This window comes from Rhipicephalus microplus, chromosome 5, assembly GCF_043290135.1.
Source record: "Rhipicephalus microplus isolate Deutch F79 chromosome 5, USDA_Rmic, whole genome shotgun sequence".
NCBI classification, from domain to species: Eukaryota; Metazoa; Arthropoda; class Arachnida; order Ixodida; family Ixodidae; genus Rhipicephalus; species Rhipicephalus microplus.
In genome coordinates this window covers 60311707-60335881 of record NC_134704.1, presented here as the reverse complement: position 1 = coordinate 60335881, position 24175 = coordinate 60311707, and the positions used below count along the sequence as shown (strand labels likewise).

The 24175-nt window shown below is 44.6% G+C and overlaps 1 protein-coding gene across 4 annotated transcripts in view; it reads left to right on the top strand.

Annotated features, from left to right (window-relative positions):
- Acat1 (Acetyl-CoA acetyltransferase 1) overlaps positions 1-24175 on the top strand; it is a 48684-nt gene that overhangs the window by 6529 nt on the left and 17980 nt on the right. For 3 of the 4 annotated variants that reach the window (XM_037425404.2, XM_037425407.2, XM_037425408.2), the window contains exons 4-9: positions 6395-6490; positions 7320-7420; positions 9184-9276; positions 9821-9871; positions 10079-10180; positions 21541-21688. In XM_037425404.2, coding sequence (XP_037281301.2) covers positions 6395-6490; positions 7320-7420; positions 9184-9276; positions 9821-9871; positions 10079-10180; positions 21541-21688 — 591 coding nt within the window. The remainder of the gene's footprint in view (positions 1-6394; positions 6491-7319; positions 7421-9183; positions 9277-9820; positions 9872-10078; positions 10181-21540; positions 21689-24175) is intronic. The other variant, XM_037425405.2, reaches the window with a different exon arrangement.

The window sequence follows — 24175 nt, the reverse complement described above, 5'->3', positions numbered from 1 at the left end:
GGTCTTTAACCTGCACTCACATCTGAGCACACGGGCCTATGGAATTTTCGCCTCCATCGAAAACGCAGCCCTGAAAATTCGAGCAGGAAATACAAGGGAAAGCTATGAAAGTATGATAAATTGCTAAAAAAAAAATCCAAGGGGCTGTCCCATCCTAAGAGCCCCGAATACTTCACTGTTGCCTACAGATTATATGCACCATGGAGTTTTGCCTGTTGTCAGTGCAGCTTACATATTTTTGAATGCATGACAGGGAAACTTAACACATTAATTGGGAATTTGATAATGCACCGGAAGGTCCAATAACTGGCAAGCTTAGCCTAGCAACAGGCATTGTTTGCAAACGTAGGCGTGGTAGATGAAGTGACATGTAAGGAAATCGGCAAAAGCAATGTGCACAGCCTACAAACTTGTTAACAGTGGCTATTGCCTTACTAATGACACAACTGTACATTCTTTAAAATGATATTGACTAAAGAACTCTTGCATGCTGATATGATAATATCTAAACACAATGAGAGAAAGTCTGCTGTATTTGAGAAAAATCCTTCTGATTTATTCTCAAATGACCTCTAGGGCCATCTCTAAAGGTGGAGGCTTGGTAAAGCCAGAACAATGGGCAAAGATAAAACAGTGGCAACACTTGGAGCTTTGAAATTCCATACATTTTGGCAGTCTCTTTTGGCCTAAATAAGTTATTGTCAGTACTAATTTCTCACATTGCGCCCCGCCGCGGTGGTCTAGTAGCTAAAGTACTCGGCTGCTGACCTGCAGGTCGCTGGTTTGAATCCCGGCTGCAGCGGCAGCATTTCCGATGGAGGTGGAAATGTTGTTGGCCCGTGTGCTCAAATTTGGGAGCGTGTTAAAGAACCCCAGGTGGTCAAAATTTCCGGAGCCCTCCACTACGGCGTCTCTCATAACGATATGGTGGTTTTGGGACGTTAAAACTCCACCTATCAATCAATTTCTCACATTGCTTTTTAAAGGCCCTGTAAGCAGAGCTCAGCAGCTTGGAACGTTTTAGAAGAGCCACAGGGATTTGAGTACCAGGCATCATGGTATTTGTCATGTCACATTATTCGTTGGTTCCGGAACGGTGTTTTGCTAGCTTGCAAGTTTTTATTATTTATCTAATTGGCTAACTTGCAAAGATTAAGAAGGTAGTTGTCGAATATCCTATTAGTTCAAGCAGTTATCGTTAACCCTCAAGTGCTCATTCAACGGTAGGTGTTGTATGTTTCAAGAGGGAAAAAATGTCATTTTGTTCACTACTACATACTGCAGTGTGTTAAAGCAACAGTACCTGGCTCTGCCATAATAGTGTTATTTCCAACTGGAGGCTTCTTACTGAATAATTCAATAATATGGCGGCATCCTAATTTGGGTGGAATGTGAAGTACCTGTCGATTAATAAAACTTCGGTGCATTTCCTTACAAAGCACGTTCATCGAACCTAGTGATGGCAGGATTGTATAGCGACTTTGTATATTGGAGCCACTCCAGAAACATGTTCACATTACACTGTGGAATGCATATATGTGAATTAAAAACATCAAATGCACTTAAAACCTTCATAAGGAAACCAATGTAACATACTATTGTGTGCAAGAAAGACCAGTGTGCCGGTATTGAAATAGGGGTTGATCAGAAATTTAGAAAGTGATACTACGCCTACTAGTGGACACCGCATATAGCAGGCAAAAAGGGCTCCTCTTTGTGTAGCTCTTATAAGTAGGTTCAACAGTATTACCCTAGCACCATTCTAGTATTGTAGGCTACATTTTAAGAAAATACTAATAAAACTTCTTCAAAAAATTTGTTAAGGTAGACGTGAAAAGTGAACCGATCACTGATTTAAAACATTCAATACAACAGTGCTCGTATTTTCAATTTGTGCAACTGAATTGATAAATCCAAGTTTTTCAGAGCACATAACCACAGTGAAACACATGCGGTACATTTTTCAACTCATTTTCAACTCGTCCGGTACATTTTTCAGCACAGCATGTGGCTTGGAATTCACCATAAATTATCAGTCAGCTAAAAGTAGCTTTCTCTTCTCTCAACAAATCGGGGGAAATAAGCCCAGTAAGCCCATCTATCAGCCATTGGCTGATTTGAACATGGAGCGCTCGGTTGACAGAGGTCGCCTCAAGAGGCCGTTACTTGTCCACGCGTGTGCATGCGATCACACTGAAAAAGCCGCGTATTCGAAGAAGGAAAAAAATGCACAAGGTCACAAGGCGCAAGTGACGTTATATTTTGCCCCTCCCTGCTGAGCTTTCAGCGCTTTTGTCAGGACGAGAGAAGGGAGAATATGATTGCTGCGTGTGACAAATCTGTGTAACTCCACTCGTACTGGAGGGATTCTTTAAATTTTTGCGGCGTTAAATTTGTGAGGTAATATTCTTTTCCAGTGAACCAATTCCATGTTTACTCAAAAAAGTGTTTCACGGTCCCTTTGATGCCGAAGAGCCTTGCATAGCATACCAATTAAGATTTTTGTTTCGAGTGCAAATCGTTGAGCTTAAATTCAGTGTGTCGTGAAATTGCGGCAGCAGTCTACAAGATGTGAAGCACATCTAAACTGATTAAGTGTAGTTAGGTTGCCAGAAGTGATGCATACTTGGGAGGCTGTGAACACTGTGCTGTGCCCTATGCCTTTGCTAGATAGTATCTGATCTGGCATACCTCGTCATGTTAGGGTTTCTTTGGAATTTTTTATAATCACATAAAGCATTTTGTGTGTAACCTGCGCCCTCATGTGCAGCCAGCAGACTAGTTTCAAAAAGGGGTCTGTGCTTATTGCCCCACACAACAGTGAAGATCGGTCCAATTCATTTCGTTGCCTTGAAGCCACCCTAGAAATTTATTAACTGTCATCAATACTGTTGCTCTCACTTTTCAAATTTCTTGTGAGAGTTATGTGCAAGAAAGTACAGTTAATGCAAAGGGCAAGAGCTTTGAAAAAAAAAATTTCTTGTAAAAAATTTGGGCACTGAGGTCCTTGCAGCTTCATAGTCAATAAGTTAGTCTAGAGAAAAGCACTCATATCAAGCATAGCTATCATTCCCGTAAATTATTCTTTAATTATAAGGCCTGAGCAGGCATAGCAGTTCTGCTGTGCCAGCTTCTAGAGAGACAGCATCTTTTAAAGGGACTGAGTGAGTGAGTGAGCAAACTTTATTTAACCAGCGGATTGAGGCATGGGTCCTAAGCCGCACCAGGGGCGGTGGAGAGACCGTCTCTCAGCCGCCTTCCGGGGTCGCTGGATGGCCCATATTTGATCCGCCCGATCTGAGCTGATCAGCGCGGCTCTCAGCCGCGCCCCAAGCTGTTCTGGGGAGACACGCCACCCTAGAGCATATTTTAAAGGGACCGACAACCAATTTTTTTGCCCAGTTTTTTCCGACGTGACAGAAAGCGTACCCTCTGTAGTGTTCGTAGCTGCAGTAGTTAATCCCAAAAGCAGTTATTTTTTTTATCTTCTGGACACGAATAAGCCCTTTCATTCAGGAATGCTGAGAATCGATAGCGATGCCGGTAGCCTTTCTGGCGACTTGTGCACGCTGTCGTTCTGCTTTCGCAGGAGTTTTTGTGACTATGCTTAACCACGTTTATGCTGAGCTTTACAGCTAATCTTGAGAATAACAAGCTGTTGCAAAGAGACAAGGTGGCTTTATACAGCTTATCTGTAGTTGTGCCGCGTTGCGTGCGCCTGCGCCCAAGGTTGTTGCTCGAAAACCTTCGTGACACGGAAACTACGTGCACGGTTTCGTGAACACGTAGAAAGTTGTTCAAGACGCGCTGATGAGCATGGAATCATACTGTCATGGGAAGGCAGTGCAACTTCAATGCGTAATACTAGCCCAGGTCTATATGTACATTTTCGCGGAGTAATATATTTTACTATAAAGAAGCAAACAATATCTTAATACTAATAGAAAAATTGTTCACCACCTACACTAGTTGACAATCACATGACAGGGCACATCGGATAATTGAAGTTTCTGCCACAAGGTTGTGGCACGGGCTATTTTCGAGATTTTCAATGAAAAAAATGAAAATATAACTATCACTCGCGAGCAAAAACAACGCTGCTTTGAGCCACTGTGAGGGACAATCTTTCCATCTGTACAGTCATCTCATTTCTTGTTCTGGCAGTTGTCTGTCCCTTTAAAGGGGCCCTGTGACACAATTTGAACACGTATTTTTCATCGGTTCTGCTGGTGCTGTGGAATGCGCTGATATCGTTTGCCACATGGCAACGCCGAAATCGGCGCTGTTATAATTTTAATTAATGACACAAGCTAGCTTGATTTCAGACTACAGTGACACACATAGACTATTTTTGCTGTGGGAAGTGACGTCGTGTCATGTGACATGACAACAATCACCGTTCACTTTTGATTTGCTTGGCGCGAGAAATAGTATGCAATATTCATGTGGTGGTAGCTAGGCCATACAAGTGAGAGCTAAAAAGAACAAAAATTTTTTTCTTACACTTTTTGAGAAAGGATTCATTCTTGTTTCGAAATGATGTATTTTCAGAAGAATGAACACAACACAGCCTGTGAACGGGGCTATGGTACGCCGGCAACTAAAAGTGGAAACGCGTGCGGCGTTTTTAGCGAGCCAAAAAAGCAACAGGTGATGGGCGCCAGTGTTGCCGTAGGACGAGTCTTGCATGCAAGCAGAGGAGTGACCACGCCCAAAGTGTTCGTGTGTACCTTACACAGGGTGACCGTGGGAGCGTCGTCTACCCGACGCACGTGGTTCGCAGTAACTATGCTAAGCACGCCACCAATAAGAGAGGTAGCGAGTTATTGTTTGAAAGCCGTTATGAGATGACATTTCTGGAACGTCTTTATTAGACACGCGCTGTGATTGGAACTGGTCTTTGACGTCAGCAGGCAAATGAAACATGAAAAAGAACATTTCTCGTCATCGTCTGCTCAAGTTATGAACTTTGAGGACTCATAACTTCACTTTTTGTGTACCAATTTCCATTATTCTTGCATTCATCTCGGTAATTATCGCTACACGCGTTCCGGTGCCAAATAAGGCTGTCCCAAAAGTGTCGCAAGACCCCTTTAAGGGGGATGACTTGAAGGGTGCAAGTTTTTTTTGTTATATATGTTTTGAATTATTTGCTTTGGCAAGTTTAATTTCTCTACTTTCAGAACAAAAAAATGAAGATTGTAAATAAATTTAAAGGAGGCTAAAGTTACTTGTAAAAAGCACAAGATAGCTACTAAAAACTAAAAATCTCATTGTCTAGAGCCCTCTGGGAATGGTCACGTGGGTCATGCTTTTCATTGCATTTCTTATGAGTTCAGTAAAGCCACATGATTGCTAAGCTCTCGGGATGCAATAAAAATCTTAAAAATCATATTTTTCCGCATAAGTGAGCTTTCATTTATACCTTTAAAAGGCATTTTTCTCAAGTTATATTGTGGGCAACTTTGAGTTTGGACATCATGTTTTTGACAATTCTGATTACGTGATTTAGATGAAATTTCGTCCACATATTCCTTAACATATTAAGGTCGAAAGTACATTCTTTATATCTAGTCTGTATAATCATTACAAACCTAAATTAAGTAATTAGTATGGGCTGAGAATTCTAAGAATTACGCAATTCTTGTGCATCAAAATGTCTTATATGCACTTTCTTGATAGTTATTTGCATTCTACAGTTAATCTAGAGCAATGTTAGCCATTAATGGCTCAGAAGCATAAAAAAGTAGCGGCATAAGAAGTTCTCCAAAGTGAACCATACTTCACGCATTGTCATAGCATAAAACGAAAACTGTGCAACTTACTACAAAACTGATTGCATATTTCAAATCAGCATAAAAGCCTATATACAAATAAAAAAATTCATTGTATAGGCTACACATTAATTCACCTTTTCTTTCGAACTGCATTTCTCCTCGAGGTGCTGGCATGCCATCTATTTTGCGAGTAGGTTTGAAAAGAGATGGCAAAGGATGTTCTCTTCAAAGGTTTTCAGGTTCATGGCACTGTCTTCTCCATAATCGATGCTGATAGGTCTTCAGGACAGTGCAGCATGGACTTACTATAATAATATAACATTTGACTTTTTTCACATAACCAACAAAGAGCATGTGAGTGAACGCATTTCTAGTGTCTTGTCTGGCTGCAGCGGGAATCATTTCTTTCTTAGGAGGTCGCGACATTGTGAATACTGTCACAAAGTTGTCCTCAAATACTCCTTTCTCTTTGGGTCGAGCATCGTATGCGGAAAGAGTTGTGTTGAAGTTAACAAAAAAAAACACGTCTTCTTTACATAAGCTTGCCATACTAACATTTACTTTTTCATAATGAGGTGTTTCTCTTTTTGTTTTAACCTCTTCCTGGCTTTCTGCAGGAATCAAAAGCGAAGATGTTCAGGAAGTCTTCATGGGCAATGTGGTATCGGCCGGCGCTGGACAGGCACCAGCGAGGCAAGCGGCTTTGGGAGCAGGCAAGTATTACTTCAATGGAGAGCATTTTGTTTGACCTCACCCAGGGTGTTGAGTACCCCAGACTTGGCCTTTTCACAACCTGGTGGTTATTAATCCCTGGTACATTAAGGTGTAGTTTGGTTTCCACAGGAACAGTAGGGATGATTATCTACTGTTACCTACTAAGACCAAACAACATTTTAAATTCTGCTGAAGCATCGCTGCACCGATTCCATATTGTTGTAGGCATTAGTCAAGCGTTGTGCACAGAATCGTTTGCATTCTTGTGTTGTGAGATTGGATTGACTGACTTCTTATTGGTTGTTAGTGACCCACTGTATTAGTGGCTTTCTTGTGGAATCTCCAGTGCCTCTGTGTTTATTGTGACATAAAATTGCATTCATTTCTGTGGGTACTGCGATGTGTAAATTATAAAAAAAATAGCCATGATCATTATGCAAGCAAATACATTATTTGGGTGCTTTTAAGATGGTCACATGTTCAAAATTTGTCCATTGTCCCCCACTACAAGCTGCCTTGTACTTATGTTGCGGTTTTGGCACATGAAATTCTAGATTGAACAATAGAAGTTAACTTGCATGTCCATCTCGTCATGGCGTGGCAGTCAAGATCTTAGTACTTGGCAGCAGCGGACATCCATGGCAGGCAAGAGTAAAGGAGGTTGAGCATAATGGCCCAGTTTTTTGGGTGTCAACTTTTGCATTTTGTGGATGCCAATAATGCCTGCTGATGAGCTATTTTATTAGTGCTGTGAGTAGGATTTGCTTTCTCAGTGCTGCAGAGCTACTCTTTTTGTGTTTATTGTGCGGTGAATTGTGCTCTTCACAGGTCTCTCACAGTCCACACCATGCACCACAGTTAACAAAGTCTGTGCATCTGGTATGAAGGCAATAATGCTGGCTGCCCAGAGCCTCATGTGTGGATCACAGGTAATGTCCTTGTATGTATATCTGCGTGCACACAGCTTTATAAGCACTATAGACATGACTGCCTGCTTTTATGCACCGTTGCTTGAAGTTTTCTACATTTGAACCGTAAATCTTGTAATAAAATGTTCTGTCATTTCTCGCTCTTGTTTCCTCTGAAAGTCAAATAATTTTGTTAAGTAGTAATGCAGCAGCACTCTCAAAATTTAATCATGTTGATGTGTTTTGCATGCATTCACTCAAGGCATTTGTGCCAAGATTTAAAGAAAAAATTTTCACCAAGACGAGTTTTGGTATGAAAATGTTGGAGTTCGGCAACAGCTTGGGAAGGCTGGAATTCGGCAACAGCTTGGGAAGCTTGCTTAAACTTTGATCATTTCGAATTTGAGCTTCTGATGTCTGTGTTCAGAGAACCTGTCATATCTGTCAGCATAGCAGTAAGCTAAGCTTACTACCTTGCGTTATCTTAACCCGTACATGCCCAGTGTCGTACATGTAGGATGCTGAAACTTTTCAGTGACACTTGACGGTTTTTTTTTTTTTTTCTGTAAAAAAAGTTAGTGCCACCTAAGGTGTCTTTGTGATGCCCTGTCCTCGTCACGTGCAAGTCTAGGTGATATATGGGGTACAAATAGCCGCGTGCTTGCAGTCACAAAATTGCTATTTTGCGTACGTGTAGCTGAAGGCCATACCACGGGAAAATATAAGTAATACAAAGTCTGGTAGATTGTCGTCAGTTATTGGGTATGCAGTAACTTTCGTATGACAGTGATAGGTGCTAATGTTTTTTATTCGCGGTGTTTCAAGCGATGGTGTGCTACATATAGGATGGCTCCAAAACCATTGTACGAAAGAGCTTCTTTTTTCTTTTTTTTTTCAACAAAAGCCTCATTGTTTTTTTGAGGTCGTAGAAGCAATTATTTTGTGGAAATAAATTAGTTTTAATAATTTTCCAACTTTCAGCGTATATGGCTTAAATAAAAGGATACTGAAAACTTTTATCAAATCCGAAATTCTGCCTATGTGCAACTGTTCTGTTAAACAGTTAATTTCTCATATTTTTGAACAGTTGTATTTTTGATGGATTGTCAGCACACGATGGCTGCACACGAGCTGTTATTGTGTTGATACTTTATGCCAGCCAGGAGCATGGTTCGCTACTGTTGCTGTTCGTAGTGCTTCTGGATATATGGGGGGGGGGGGGGGGTTGGCTCATCCATTTCGGGCCTGTGTTGTGTCACCTTCCACCTCCTCTAGCTCAGGGCATGGCCTATAGATGTGACAGTTTATGAAAAACACATTAAATTTGTCAAGTTTTTGTAGTTTCTCCCTGTAATGACAGTAGTGTATCGATTTCGTAGCCCAATTTTTCAGAATTATTAAAAAATTTAGGAGCGAAAATTTTGTTTCGTATTCCTTCAACTGAATTACTATACCTTGCAAGTTGTAAGCGGAAGCCCATGCACAGGGTTGCGCTGACTGATTGAAATTGGAAATTGTTGCTCTCCGTTACGTTCAGCCAGGCCTGACCTGGCATTGGAGATTTTCACTGAAGCCACGATGTTGAGTACACTGGGCTTGCTTTTCACCTGGCCTGGTGGTAATAAATCACTGGCAGATAAACAGGAGTTCAGTGATCCACAGGGCTGGCGACTGCATTCGCCGCGTCCTACTAAAACTGAACGACATACATCTGCATTCCAACACCGCAGCGAAGGGTCGTGTCCTGCTTTTGATGCTCACCGTCAATTTCTTTGGCTTTTCAGGAGATAATTGTCGCCGGCGGCATGGAGAGCATGTCCAACGTTCCTTACTACTTGCACCGAGGGGAAACGCCGTACGGAGGTGTGCACCTTCAGGTGAGTGGTGGCACACTTCGAAACTGGGCAATCCGTCAAGCTCGACCAAGAGCGATTGGGGCTACCCGATACCAATTCTGTGCTACAGTCTTTCTTTTGGGATATCTACACTCGCCAAATTGGATGAAGATGGGGTAACGCGCAGCCTGTGTCATCTAGTTTTGTTTTAGCATGAGCAGTTTAAATTGGGAAGCTGTAGCAGGATCTTTGCTGGCAGTATGTCTGTGCGATGTTTTTCGGCACAGAGAAACGTGGTTGGTAAAACTGGCGAGGTCGGTTGATCACTCTGTTCGTTTCCTGGCACAATGCAATTCCACATTGAGCAGCTGAAGCATTATGAATGGTTAGGATTGTAGATATCAGAGCTAGTCGGTAGAGATGCATCAGGCTGCAGTTACAAAAACTTAACACAAGCCTTATCCTATTGTTTTTTTTTTTAAGTCCATCGGTTCTGTAATTGGAATGTTATCAAGTTTGTAAGCCATATTAAATTCGCTAACCTCAGAAATGGTTAGGATATCTAATGATCTTGTCTTGATTTCAGGATGGCATAGTGTTCGATGGCTTGACGGACGCATATGACAAAATTCACATGGTGAGTACCAATTTACTTTCCTTCTGAAACGTGTAAAACGTAGGCAGTCAACTTTTTGGACTGCTTGCTATGATGTACAAATTGGGCAGTGATCTCTGTGAGCGTTGCCTACGCTAGATAGTATCTGATTGCGTTTTTTCTTTGGATGTGCAATCCTTTGTTCTTTTTCTTGGTACAAACTAACACTCTTTCTCATCTGTCTTTCAGGGAGCGTGTGCTGAGCAAACGGCGAAAAAATATGAGGTGTCGCGGCAAGAGCAGGACAAGTTTGCCATAGAAAGCTACAAGAAGAGTGCAGATGCTGCAAAGGTAATGAACTATTCAAATTCAGTACCAGTAGCCACGATTTTGAGTACACTGGGCTTGCTTTTCACCTGTCCTAGTGGTAATAAATCGTTGGCATATAACCAGGAGTTCGGTAATCCACAGGTCCAGGGACATTATTCTCTGCGTCCTACTAAATCCGAACGACATGATCCTGTCTCAAGGTGACTCCATGTCTGTCCCGATCGATGTGCTTGCCAAAAACCAGGTTCTATTAAAATATCTGAAAAAATTTGTGTATAGGCATTAGCTGTAGGGTACCTTCCCAAAATATGAGCGGCAACAATTTTTATGGCGCACTTGAACAGCATTTGAACTTCACAAAACTGAGGGAAACTAGTTACGGTAAGAAAATTCTTTACGAATAGACTGTTCTGCGCATTTTTTCAACACTTGCTTCAAATCTACGCCGATAGTTTTTTTTTTTCCTTTTTTTTTTTTTATCAAACTTCAGGACCGGTTTAGGCTTGAGGGTTTTGAAAAACTCCATTTGTTGTGGAGAAAAGTGTGCAACTAGCGCCACCTAGACTGTATTGTAGTCCTTAGTAGCCAAGCGAACACCTGGCTTAAGGGGAGATGCTACTCGAAAAAGGTTTTTTTTTATTTCATGACCAGCTACTTGAAATTTTAGGTGTTTAAAGCTTGCAGTGCTGATTTCATAACTGCAATTATTTTTTTGATAGCTATAGTAGTTCCAGAGTTACTACAACTTTGATATCAAAATATAGGGTTTTTTGTGTACATAATAAAGCTTACTAAAAATTTTCACACAGAATTGCAAAATGGCTCATTCTGCTTCACTTGAGCAGTACAGTATAGAAAAGTACCTCAAGTAGGAAATTTATTTGATACATTTTTTTTAATTTAAAAGTACTAAATGCATATTTTACATCTACCTATCAGTGTATCAAGTTGTGTAACAAAACATCTGTGATGTATATTGCAACCTGAAGTAGATACTTGTATTCTAGAGTGGCTGATTAAGGGGGGACGTGGCAAGTAAAACTAATTTTTTTATTAATGTACTGTTCGTGATGAAATTTGGTGTGTGTATGTGGATGATTGTGAGGATTCCAAATATGAAAACCGTTTTCAAATACCTCTTGTACTTTTTGAGTTACAAGCATAATTATACTAATTAATGCTCTTCACACTTAAAGAGATAATTATTGCTAAATGAAATTATTTTTTCATATTATTATGTTCCCAAAGCATCAACTTGTGCAAAGAAGCTATTAGTTGATTTTTCTAGTTCTTGTAACCATAAATAAAATTTTTAAAACATGGATGTTGTTTTGCGCACACATCGCAGTAATTATAAAATGTGTTCTAAAAATTTTAAATGATGAGTAAGAAGAGAGATAAAGCTTTATTGCACTGCTAAAGGCCTCCTGAGCCTAGTGCAAAAAACGGAACGACTCTATCAGTCTTTGTTAGAAAATGACAGATGTTCTAGCGAAGGCACATAGGCGAAAATCAAGAGTTGAGAAAACTGACTTTGAAAGTTCACTCTTGTTTGGAAGTTCACAACATGCCTAAAACACTCAGAATCCTCCTGGGCAGTAATCCTGAGATGCTGTGGCCTTGGCCTCTGTAGAGCGCAACCCAGTTTTGCGCTTCTTTGTCGTGGAAAAATGCGCCTTTTGAGCCCTCTTTACCCTTTTGGCATCCTTTTCGGCTGCTCGCCACAAAGAGCAGTCTCCTGGATTGAAGCCCAGTTGAGCAGTGATCTCTTGCAGCGCACTCTTGCAGCCACCATTGAAACGGCAGACTGCATCTGCAACTGCACTTTCCACACTTCGAAGGGAGGCGAACTGGCTCTTGGACTGGAGTGACCGAATGAGGCTGTTCATACTCTCCACAGCGTTCTGGGTTTTTCCCTGCGCACACCTTTCAAGGAGCTCTTTGTTCGAGAGGCGCTTGTTGATTGGCAGCAGTGCCACTCGCACGTGAGGGGGCAGTTTATGTTTGTGAGGCGGCAGCGGCTCTCCCTTGGCCAATGCCTGATTGTGCGGGCACCAGGAGTCAGTCCCACTTGGGCACAGGTTGTGGTGTGGATCCTGGTCTGTGGATGTTACATGGTAATAAGTGGCCATGATGGCCCTCTCCATGCCAGGAACATCGTTGGGGTGGCTCTTAATGGCCCAGCCATAATAATTCAACTTCTTTATCAGGCCCTGCGTCAGCCGGCCTTTGCCACCCATGCTCAGTCCTCGGCCTTTGGATTTGTGCTCATCAAGAAGGTTGCGCAAGGAAGTGCCCATTCTTTTTTTCACATGGTTCACACACTCCTGTTTCTTAATCACCATGTAGCCATACACCTTGTCTTACGTGAGGGCAAGGTACGTACGGCTGTCACCGTCGCAGAGCACATTGATGTATCGAAGCTTGTACTTGGTAAACGATCTTTCAAACATGATCCTAGCTGCTTCTACTTCCATTTGGCCTGCATTAGCATCGGTGTTCTTTTGGCACTGTGGTTTGTGTTTCTCAAGCCACTCCTCATAGTTGTCGTCACCAGGCTTGGGGCCAACAGCACAGCCTTGGCAGTAGTTGGACAGGACACAGTGGTCCAAGACCAAGCCTGTGTACAGCTCGATTACACAGCCCACGCCAATATGACTTCTGTGCCCCCTCGTCATCCACGTGCCGTCGTAAATGACGTCAATGTTGCCTGGCACTCCTCCTAGGTCCTTGTAAATGTCATGCACCTTCTGTGCACTTTCTGCTTCAATGCGGGTGGCAGCTGATGTGGTGGCAGGGTGGCTGTACTTCCTTTGCAGTCTCTGGTAGGACTTGTGGTGCAGTGCTCGATGCGAAATGTCCATCGCAGAAAAAATGTCATTTATGGCAGATTGTTTTCTGCCAACTGACTGCACAGCCCTCAAAGCACGCACGTTTACCTCAAAGGGGTTCGTTTTTTGTTGCCCGGAGCACCTCGGGGACGACCACGCACTGTTCACTCTGCCACAATTGTCACAAAAAAGTTCCATCCTCGCTGCGAGTCCAAGGCAGTGCGTAGTCTCGAGGCGTATCGACCCTTCGTCGCACTTGTTGCACTTTACTGACGAAAGCAGACCGTTCAGCATCTTCTTATTTACAATGAAGAATGTGGAGTCCTTACCGCCGTCATTTTCGTCGCAGCCTTCGTTCAGAAGCTCGAGCTTTCGCTTTGAAGCGGACTTCGATGCTACGGCATCCAAAACATCCCGCCTTGTCTGCGCCCGCTGCGCGATTTCTTCACTGCTCGGAATCTGGGCCGAAACTCGCGATAGAATGTTCGACGCGCGCACGCCCGGAGTTGCAACGGCTGCCGACGCGGTGCCACCGCAAGCGGGTTTGCGAGAGCGTCCATCACGGTCGACGGCATCCGGCGGTCTGACATACGACGATGTGGCACCTTCCACACTCTCGGCCTCACAACAATCAGCGAAGGGTCTGAGTAGAGGCTCCGTGACGCTTGAAGAGCATGCTCCGTCCGGAACTGCGACTGGGACGGCAGCCGCAGTCGTCTGCCCTTTGTTCCAAGCTTTCCGACGCTTGCCGTACTTGTGGACGCTCCGGAACTTTTTTTGCGGCAACATAGCACCGCAGTATGAGCAAGCACTCAGAAGAGACCACCGATGTAAACAAAGCTTGGTAAAAAAAAGCACGCGAACTATCACAAAAACAGCAAACTGGCAAAAAACGAAGCGCACGCCGGATGATTCTCGACACGGCGGCCGCAGATGCGCTCGCGCTTCCAAGGTTGCCAAGGTGCGCGGCGCAGCTTTGACCAGTAAGAGGTCGCGCCTGCTACCACGTGACCCGCGCAGCCAATTGCCGTTCTTCGTTTTCGTTTTTTTACTTGCTCCTCGCGCTTTTATTTTCACTCGGCGAAATACGAGACCGCGACCATCAGGAAGCCGGCTTTCTCCTCTTTCCAAAGCTACCAAAATGGCGGCCCACGGTCAACAACTTGGCGCGTTTGTGCGGCGTGAACAACACCGTTTCAGGGGCTTTTTTTTCGCACTTTTCGGCGACTAGCCTCGGCAAAAACACTATTTGCGGGATTTGTAGCGCACGTTTCGCTGTAATATTTTAGAACAAGGAAGTTGAAGGTCTGAAGATTACGAAAAAAAATAAATCAGAAAATCGCATATTTTGACCAAAATCGGCACTTTACTTGCCGCGCCCCCCCTTAAGCTCTGGGCAAAATTTCATCAAGATAGGACTATTTTATGCGTAAAAAAGATTGTGCACAAGATGAGAGAATTACCTCAAAATGGAAATCGAGAAAAATGCATTTGAAAGTTGTAAATATGTTTACTCATGATTACACAGTGTGATTTGCACAAAACTTGGTGATATAGAAGGGACACAGCTAGAGCACCTCAAATTGTCCTGCTTCATATGTGGATCCTTCTCGCCGCTTGAGAAGGGAGTCATCAAGGCGCGCTTTCTTTGCCACGTTCCGCCGATGAGCCCTTGCCTCGGCTGTTTCACATGCATTTTTTCGATTCTCCTCTGGTCACGGGATTGGCCCAGGGTGATCAGTTGATCTGGTGGGACTACACCAAGCTCCTCTAGCACGTGTTCAAAGCTTGAATGTCCTTTATTGAACCACAGCACGTCCATAGCAGCTGCAGTTTGCACTGTTGTCCGGGAGGCAAACTTACCCCCGAATGCAGAGATGTTACTTGGCTCGCGACTTCAACTTAACTTGAGCAAGCCGGCGCGAAGCAAGCAGCGGACTTCAAAACGCCCAAGTCAGCCTTCGCGTTTCATAGATGCTCAGACTCTCTTGCTTGGTCAAGTCAAGAACGAGCTTCAAAGCAGAAACACGCTGCTCAGTTGTTCGCGTAAGGCATGCATTACACCAAAAAAAGAGCCTACGTTTTAAGATAACTATAAAAACGAAGGGCCGCAAGCATATTCTTGCCATTTTACGGCTAACGAGCGGCACGTGGTGCCTGCCACCCCAGCGTTGCGCAGTGTTGCTTCTGTAAAGCGTTCGTTGCCCGCTGGTTTTAGTGGCCACCCAAATGCGGTGCATTTCTCCACGGTTGCTTGTTTGGAGGAGAAACAAGCATCGCGTTGGGTTCTTTCGTCGTTTTTTTTTTCTCAATCGAACGCCATGGCATGTATTTGGGCTGACCTGGCTCACGAGGTGACGTGACTTTCACGGTATTTGCCTCTGTTCACCTGTGTGCATGCCTGTAATGGGCTAGGTCGCAGTTATTATGAAAAAAAAAAAAACAAGTTCTGGGAACAAATGTGATTCGTATCCTTTTGTTGAGCTTGGTAAACAAGAGAAAAAAAGCGGGGGTCAGGACATTGCCCTCAGCAGAATTCTGTCTCGCGGGGCGCAGCAATGTATCGCTGCATGATGGTGACGCGGATAAAAAAACCCGTGATAGGGGCAACCCCCTTTTTTGTGTGTATGTAATTTTACGTAGCGTTGGGCTACAAGCGATGTCTTTCTGAGCGAGAAACAGTGCCCTAGACGGGACGAAAGGATAGACGAGGCACACGGACGCAGCAACGAGTCAATTTTTTTTTTTACCGAAAGAGACGGAAAGTGTCGTCGTGTTATAGAAAAAAGGAAATAGCCTTTGCGGTTACGGAACACTTCGGCGTTGTCGACACCGGGGGTATTAATATGCACGTGTGTGTAGTCGACACAACCTGTAACGCAAGGGAACTCAGCCACTTCATAACAGTCCACCGGCTGCGGAAAGCGCACCAGCATCGCGTACAGGTGCTTTGCGATGAGTAGCGTAACTTTTCCGACTGCACGGCACACTGTCGACTACGGAATGCGGACGAAATTTCCGTTGACTGGTTGGAATGTGCCAGCGCTGTAAAACCTGAGAGCCATCAGTAGCTGTAACACTGGATGCACGGGCTGTCTTCGGTTGTCCCCACTTTCACGGAGCGGCAACATAACGAGCAGCTGCCCCACGGCGTTCTTCATGAATCTGTACCTAGCGTGGAATTGTTGCTCGTCGTACAACTCCATCGGATTTCCTTGGTCACGTAAAGCGGTTCCAAGAATCTTCGGCAGGCAGTGCGCCTCTTGCCCCGCCGCGGTGGTCTAGTGGCTAAGGTACTCGGCTGCTGATCCGCAGGTCGCGGGTTCAAATCCCGGCTGCGGCGGCTGCATTTCCGATGGAGGCGGAAATGTCGAGGCCCGTGTGCTCAGATTTGGGTGCACGTTAAAGAACCCCAGGTGGTCAAAATTTCCGGAGCCCTCCACTACGGCGTCTCTCATAATCATATGGTGGTTTTGGGACGTTAAACCCCACAAATCAATCAAGGCAGTGCGCCTCAAAAAATGCTACGCTTATGGCGAGGCAAGCAAACTCAAAAGCGGCCACCTTTCACGCGACGTCCATTCGTGAGGTGGCCATGTTGGAATAACGCGTGAAGTCGCTTTCAAGCTAGCCCCGCAGCTGACTTGAAACTTGTCCTGACTTCGACCGAGCCAAGTCGCCTTCAAGTCATCCGCAAGTTCGAGAACGATTTATGGCGACCGGCAAGACTGTCTTGAGTCAAGAACGAGTCAAGTAACATCTCTGCATTCGGGGGTTAGTCTTCAGACACAACAACCAGATTTTGCTGTTCAAAGATTCTGCAGCGTTTTGGGTCTTCCCTTGGATACAACGCACCAGAAACTTTTTATCTGTGAGGCGCTTGTAAATGGGAAGCACAGTCAATCCTTGAGCCTTGGTCAAGATTGGTGTGTGGTCGGGTGGGGCCTCCCCAAGCGCTTCGGCTCGCCTATGCTTGCACCAGGAAGTCGCCCCTTCTGGACAGTATCGGTGGCTGCCTGCTGTGTTGCTCGATGATGAATGGAAATACGAGGCCCAGATGGCACGATGCATTTTCAGAATATCACCTCTGTTGTTTGTGATTGCAATGCGGTAATAGTTCTGCAATTTCTGAATTGTGCCATCTGTGAGCTTTTCCCCTCGTGGAAGTCGTGTTGGCAGTTTCCGAAGTGCAGTGCCTAGACGCTTGGCCACATGGTTTGTGCACTCCTCCTTGTCCACAACAACTTCACCATATACCTTGGCTTCAGCGACAGCGGTATAAGCTTTGCTGTCCTCATCACTGAGGAACTTGGTGAAGCGCAATGGTGTTGTGTATGAGGATGTCCTGCCCCATATGCGCAAAGCTGCCTCAGTCTCCATGGCATGAGAGGAGCACTGTATTTTTTTGCAGACAGGTGTGTGGAATGCTTGCCACATTTCTTCATCACCCAAGTCCTGGTGCTGGCTACAGGCAAGGCAGTAATTCGATAGCACTTCAATATCTAGGCACAAACCAGTGTCCACAGACACAGCAGTGCCGATGCCATTGTGGCTCTTGTGCCCTCTTTTTTGCCATGTGCCATCATACATGACAGCAAGATCAGCCCCATCCACTTTCTCTTTAGTTTTCATCCGCGCTTTTGCCAGGTTTTCTTGCACAGCTTTGGTAGCTGCAGCGTGAACTTTTTTGCCGATTGCAATGAAAGTCTTATGATGCATAGGTATTGGCAGTGTAAGAATAGCGCAAAAACGCGACAGCTGTTCATGCCCGTTGCCTATTGGACGCGCAGCCACAACTACCGTAATTACTCGAATCTAACGCGCACCTTTTTTCCGGTTAAGCGAGTTCATAAGTCGCATGCGCGTTAGAATCGAGTACGAACAAAAAAAATTACGGTCAATCTATTGCCATCGGCAAATCCAAAATGGCCGCCCCCTACGTGCGTCGGCATGGCGCGTCGGCCATTTCTGCCTATGTGTTTCCCATGTGCGGCACTTCGTACGTGTGCTGAGGAGTTCGTCATCTAGTAGTGCATTAGCATCGACGGCGTGGAAGGGCCGACTCCAAAAACTCGAGTGCACCACGATGCCGCTTTTAAAAGAAAAGTCATCGCGTGTGCAGAAACGGACGGAAATCGGGCCGCATCGCGGTTGTTTGGAGTTCCCGAAACGTGCATGCGGGACCGGCGGAAACAAAAGCAGAAGATTGTCGACAGCAAGGCTTCACGCAAAGGCTTCAGTGGACCACAGCAAGGTCGGTTTCCGCAAACAAAGAGCTGCTCGGCGAGTATGTGCTTGAGCAGCGAGCGGCACAGCGGCCCGTGACGACAGAACTGCTCCAAGTGCGGGCTATGCAATTAGTCTTAGAAAAAGGTCTAATGCAAAGCCAGTTTAAAGCGAGCAGGTGCTGGCTAACTAACTTTATGAAGAGGAAAGGCTTTTCCCTCCGAAGGGGAACATGCATATGCGAAAAGTTTTGCAGTGGAGTACGATGAAAAGCTTCACAGTTTTCAGAGGTTCGTTCTAAACTTGCGGCGCAACAACGGCTACCTGCTTGGGCAAATCGGGTATGCTGGTCAGACGCCTCTTTACTTCGACATGCCTGGCACCACAACCGTCGAGAAGAACGGGGCGAAGCAAGTTCGCGTGCTGACATCAGTCCACGGTAAAACTACAGTGACGGCAATGCTCTGTTACATGTCGGATGGGCACAAGCTTCGCCCGTACCTCATATTTAAATGGAAGACGCTCCCGAAAGGAGTCGTTTTTTCGAGTGGTGTGATCGTGCGGGCCAGCGAGAAAAATGGGTGCGCGTTGCAATCGATGTCTTACGTTTTTTTTTTTTTTTTTTTCGCGGTGGAAATTGGGTGCGTGTTACAATCGAGGGCGCGGTAGAATCGAGTAAATACGGTACCTTCACATTGACAGCGAAGCTGCCGCTTCGGTAGCTCCAGTCATCACCGGCATCGGTGGGCTCTCTTTCCAGCAGAACACGTCGCGAACTGTGCGCGGCAGAAAGCACTGACTCAGGACACTCACTGTTATCACAGTGCAGCTTGAGGAACGAAGAGAGGCCCTTACGTTTACTTGCGGTGTCGCGAACGATGAGTCCAGCGGTGTGGCATGTTGGACAAACAGCACGGCTTACCATCTATGTCAGTGCGCTGATGTCACAAAATACTCCGCTCACAGAGCCACCAACACTCTTCGTTCTCTCGCTTTCGAACTGTTCAATCTTTTTTTTTTTTTTTCGATGCGGCGTCGATTTCGTCCAAGTTCTCGCAAGCTGCCGTATCCCCGCTGCCTTGATTAGGCCTAGTGGCTCGCGGCTCGCATTCTTCTACCGCTGCTTTGCGCTTCGGCTTACGTCGATGCCCTCGGTACTTGTTCTTGCTTGCAAACTTTCGTGCTCGGAAGTCTCGCTTCTTCGAGTTATCCATGGTGAACTCAGAAAAACGTAGAAACGCATGGCAAGTGCCGATCGTCGCAAGCGCTCAGCGAGCGAGGCCGATCAGATGTAGCCAATGGCGGCCTCGGTAGCGTACCATGTGACCAGTAGAGATGCTCGAAGTGACTGCAGCTTGGCTGTCAACCGACTTGCAAACGACTGTTTTGTGAAATTCCTCACTAAAATACGAAACTAGGGAGACACATGTACACTTGAAGGAGCCTTGATCTACGTCACCGAACAAACCCCGATGGCGGACGTCATCGTGTTGCCGAGTGGCGGATTTTCGAAAATAGCCGTCGGATGCGCGAATTCGCGACTTCAGGAGCTACCTTTGCTAGTGCAGATGGACTTTTTACCACTTTCTTGTTCGAATTCAGCTATGACCTTTAGGGAAATGATAGTTGAATGATCAAAAGTGATTTTAGAAACAATATCTCAGAAGTGGAAATTTTCGCAAAAAATGCGATTTTTCGACCCGCATCTCCCCTTAAGTACACACGCAAGGTCGCCATTTTCATCCTTGTGGAGAGTGTTGAGGCGAGCTGTTTGTTATTTCAAGGCTCGCTCTGAGTGGTCTGTGTGAGGCATAGCTCAATGGCGCCGGACAAGCGGTGTTCTTATGCTGCTGTTTATAAAAGGAACGTTGTCCTAGCCACGGAGTCGCCGCCAAACGTTCAAGCTGGGCGGGACTTTTGAGCAGAGCCTCGCTGGAGGGGCTACAGCGTGGAACGACAACTCGGAAACTTTGATTGTGCGCTCTTTTAGGGAGTGCGGCATGTCTATCCAATGCGTTGATGGCACTGAGGATTGTACACTGTTTGAAGTCAGCGACGAGGGATGCGAAACAGTCCGCTGGATTAAATTTTGTGGGGAAATAGCTGGCCAACACACCAGTGGGCCAGTGTCTCCAGGATGTAAGTGAATTGAATAAATACGTATGCAAAGGATAGGTGTACTGAATTGCGTGTAAGCTGCACCTTCTACTGGTGGATCTAAAACTATAATAACTAGAAGGAAAAAAATTGTCGCCTATCCGTTTTGAAGATACTGAGTATGTAGTGCACAACTCGGTTGAAACTAAGTCGGAAATCGCTAATGATTCGCCATGTCGCCAATCATTTTAGATCGCCATGGGCCCCTCAAGTTTGCCAATTTGGCAAAAGGTAGCCACCAGTGGCAACCCTGGGCACCGATGTAAGGGACACCAGTGTGTATACATTATTATAGGGACTGATAGGAAAATGCATACATGATACCTTGCTTATAAGAGACTCCTTTTATAAAAGACAAGAATTGCTGCCCAGTGTGTGCCTTTATACAGCTAAACCCTTTTAGAAGAAGCATGCTCTGGGCAACAATTCTTGTCTTTTATATGAGATGTCCCTTCTGAACAGGGTATCTTGTATGCATTTTCTTATCCACCCATATTTTAGTGAAATCACACTGGTGTCTTTTATACTATTGTCTCTTATATCAGTGTCTCTTATAAAAGGGTTCGACTATATTCATAAAATACATGTTATTTCTATCAAACGCTTCATACTACGTACCATTTTATAATATTCTTGCTTTTGACAGTGTGCGCTGCCAATAGCCTCAAAAATAAAATTCTGAACTTTGCAAAATGCCTTATGAGCCTACGTTGAGACGTCTGTAGCACCCTATGGTGATCCAAGAAAAAATAAGCTGAAAAGTGTATACGATTGACAATTATAAAACTTGGCTCACCGAAAGTCTAATCGAAGTCATTTTTTGTTATGGGAGCAATACAAATAAAATTTGCTTCGCAAAAAGGAGCGGTAATGTATTCCCAGTATACTGTTTCAAGTTCTTTTTGTTATTATTTCACTTTGCGTACTACTAAAAAAGGTAATATACAGGTAAAAAACATTACAATGCGATGGGCTTCGATGCCGCTATGCCCCCAACAACTGTTAGCTTAAAATTAAGTTTAGAACAGAAACACTTAGATGCTCCAATTTGATTGTCTCCAGCTATTAACAGCATGCATAATCAGTTGTGACTATTTCCCTTCCCCCTAGAATTTCCTGTGTCTCCGTGAGAAAAATTTGTAACATTGTGACATTTATTATTTACAGGAAGGTATATTTGCCAAGGAAATAGTGCCTGTGACAATCCAGGGCAAGCGCGGCAAGCCAGATGTTGTCGTAGCCGAAGACGAAGAATACAAGCGAGCCAACTTTGAGAAGTTTGGCACCGTGCCAACTGTCTTCCTCAAGGATGGTGGTGAGCGCCCTGTAATATAAGTTATGCTGATTACCGTAGTGATGCATGGGAAGGGCATTATTTGGAAGTCATGGTCACGTCACTAGCAAATGAACACAAGCCACTTTGCAATAGAACAGAACCACAGTTTCTGGTGTTGATCTGTTTGGCAGTTTTGCAAAACGCTGAATAAGTGCGAGCATCGGTGAACACAGTCGAGAAGAGCAGCCAGCGGCTGACACTCAAGTGTTTAATTTAGTTTTGCAACGGTAATTAACTTACTTATAGGCAACAAAATAGCCATGCATTGCTATGGCCACAGTATCGTGACTGCAGCTAGAAGTAGCCAGATGATGGCTGATAAAACGAAGACAGCGTGCCTAGTCTAATTTCTTACATAGTGTTCTATTTTAAAAACTGCAACATTTACTTTCACTGTTGTGTAAATGCCAGTACAGTCCAACCCACTTTTAACGATCTGTTATAACGGCCATTTTTTGGTGCACTTAGAATTTTCCTATGCTACCCTTTGAAACTGAGTCCACATGAAACGAACACTTTTCAAAGCCTTCTACATTTACAAACACTTTTGACACAATCGCGGTAAAAATATGATGCATACAAAGTGGGGGGAAGAAAAGTTAACACAGGCATTTTAAAGCATGTGCTAATGGGTGCGCGCTCGCGCATGCCCCCGCAACAGTTTACTTGCGATGAATATATCATAGACTGTGGCGAGCACCGCATGCAGATTTCCAACATTGCAAGCGAGGTCACTCACTTTCCAGGCGTTACTTCATTGGCAGAACGGAGGGGGCGGGGGGGGAACTAGGAGGCAGCATGAATGCTTGCGGTCAGCTTTAGCACGACAAAATTTTTGGTAGCATTTATGATCGCTGGCGATAAACAATGCTTTGGAACGCAAGAAGCCATAAGTGCGACAAGCAATAACTTTTGTCGCATAAAAGTTCACTGCGATGCTCAACTCTCCAACACCACAATGTGCCGCAAAAGGTTTTCACCTTTAGGTGACTGAAAAAACCGGTTGATTAGTAATGTTTTCTGCGCGGCTGCCGCGATGCGGATAAGCATCAAAAAAGAGCAATGGCGAGGTGGCCAGTGGTGATCAACGTGCCATCTTGACTCATCGCTGCTCATGGCTGCCCGGCAGAGTGACTGCAGTGTAAGCGCGTCATGTTTGCGTTCGCTGCGTCATGCAAGGCCACATTTTGCTTGCACAATCCTTCGTTGTTGAACGAACAGGTGGCTCGCCACAGCCAAGCAAGATCCCGACTGAAGTATGTGCGAAGAACACAAAAGCGTGCATACATTGGACTGCAAGCGAACTAGCTCGCGACAGCGAAAGCCAAGTAAGCGACATGCTGCACACAACTAACTAGCCAGGAATGATTGGTTCGGCTTAGGGATATCGCGCTTCAGTGGAACGGCGAGAGTTCATTGCGCAAGTGGTTGAATTCACTCGTGAGCAAGCGGGCGTCGTTTAACACTCAAAAAGGCCTGATCAGTCAAGTGAGGGGTTGTTTGTTCTTTTTAATAAAAATACAAAGTTTGGTAACTAAGTGAACGTTTTTTATGGGCGGGTCCATATGCAATGAACTACTGATAACAACCATTTATTGTGACACTTTCATGTTCGTGATAAACGGGTTAAGCTATAACCTATCTGTTCATTTAATGGAACTAGACAACTTTTTTAGCCAATTTGCTGAAGCATTACGCAGACAAGTGGTACTCTTAAGTAAGCCTTGAAGTGCTGAACAAAGTTCTCACTTTGGCGTGTCTTATGAGGAAGGCTGTCTCCACATAGGGCTTGTGCAGATTATTTACCTACTACTCTTCTTGTGATGTGCAAGTAACACCATTAGTAATAGTAAGCTATCTTTGGTTTGTCTTGCAGAGTGTCTCGACAGATGTCTGTGTGTGGTGGACTACTAACTCAGTTCGTGGAGCATGTGAGAGGGTCTCTTGTTTCTCGTGTCATATCATAGTTGTCGTTATTGTCCAAGGAGGCATGATAATGGGAGGTTACAGTCACTGTGCAAAACAAATTTATATAGTGGTCAGCTGACAACCTGGGATGACGCTAACCTTTGGATTGGGCAAGACTTGGCCAGCAATAAGTATCTGCTTCTTCATTTCATTTTGCTGATGGGCTACATAGTGTAATATGTGCTCGTTTTCCTGTGCATTCCTCGTCTTGAGACTGAAAAGGGGGTTGGAAAGGTGTGTTAATATGAAGCATTAGCTTCCATGTATAAAATGTTTCTTTCCCAGCTTTCTTAAGAGTTTTAAACATAAATGCAAAAACTCCTTTTATAATTATTGTTATTCCCTATGCATCGCTTTTCTGTCGAAGGACAGCACATTTCAGTGAAGATGGTTTATATAATTATTAGAACAACATGAAGCAGGCACAGACAGACGACGATGTTGACTGACGATGTTGCTGGACCAATGATGACGCTTCCATAGACAGGATGTTATCAT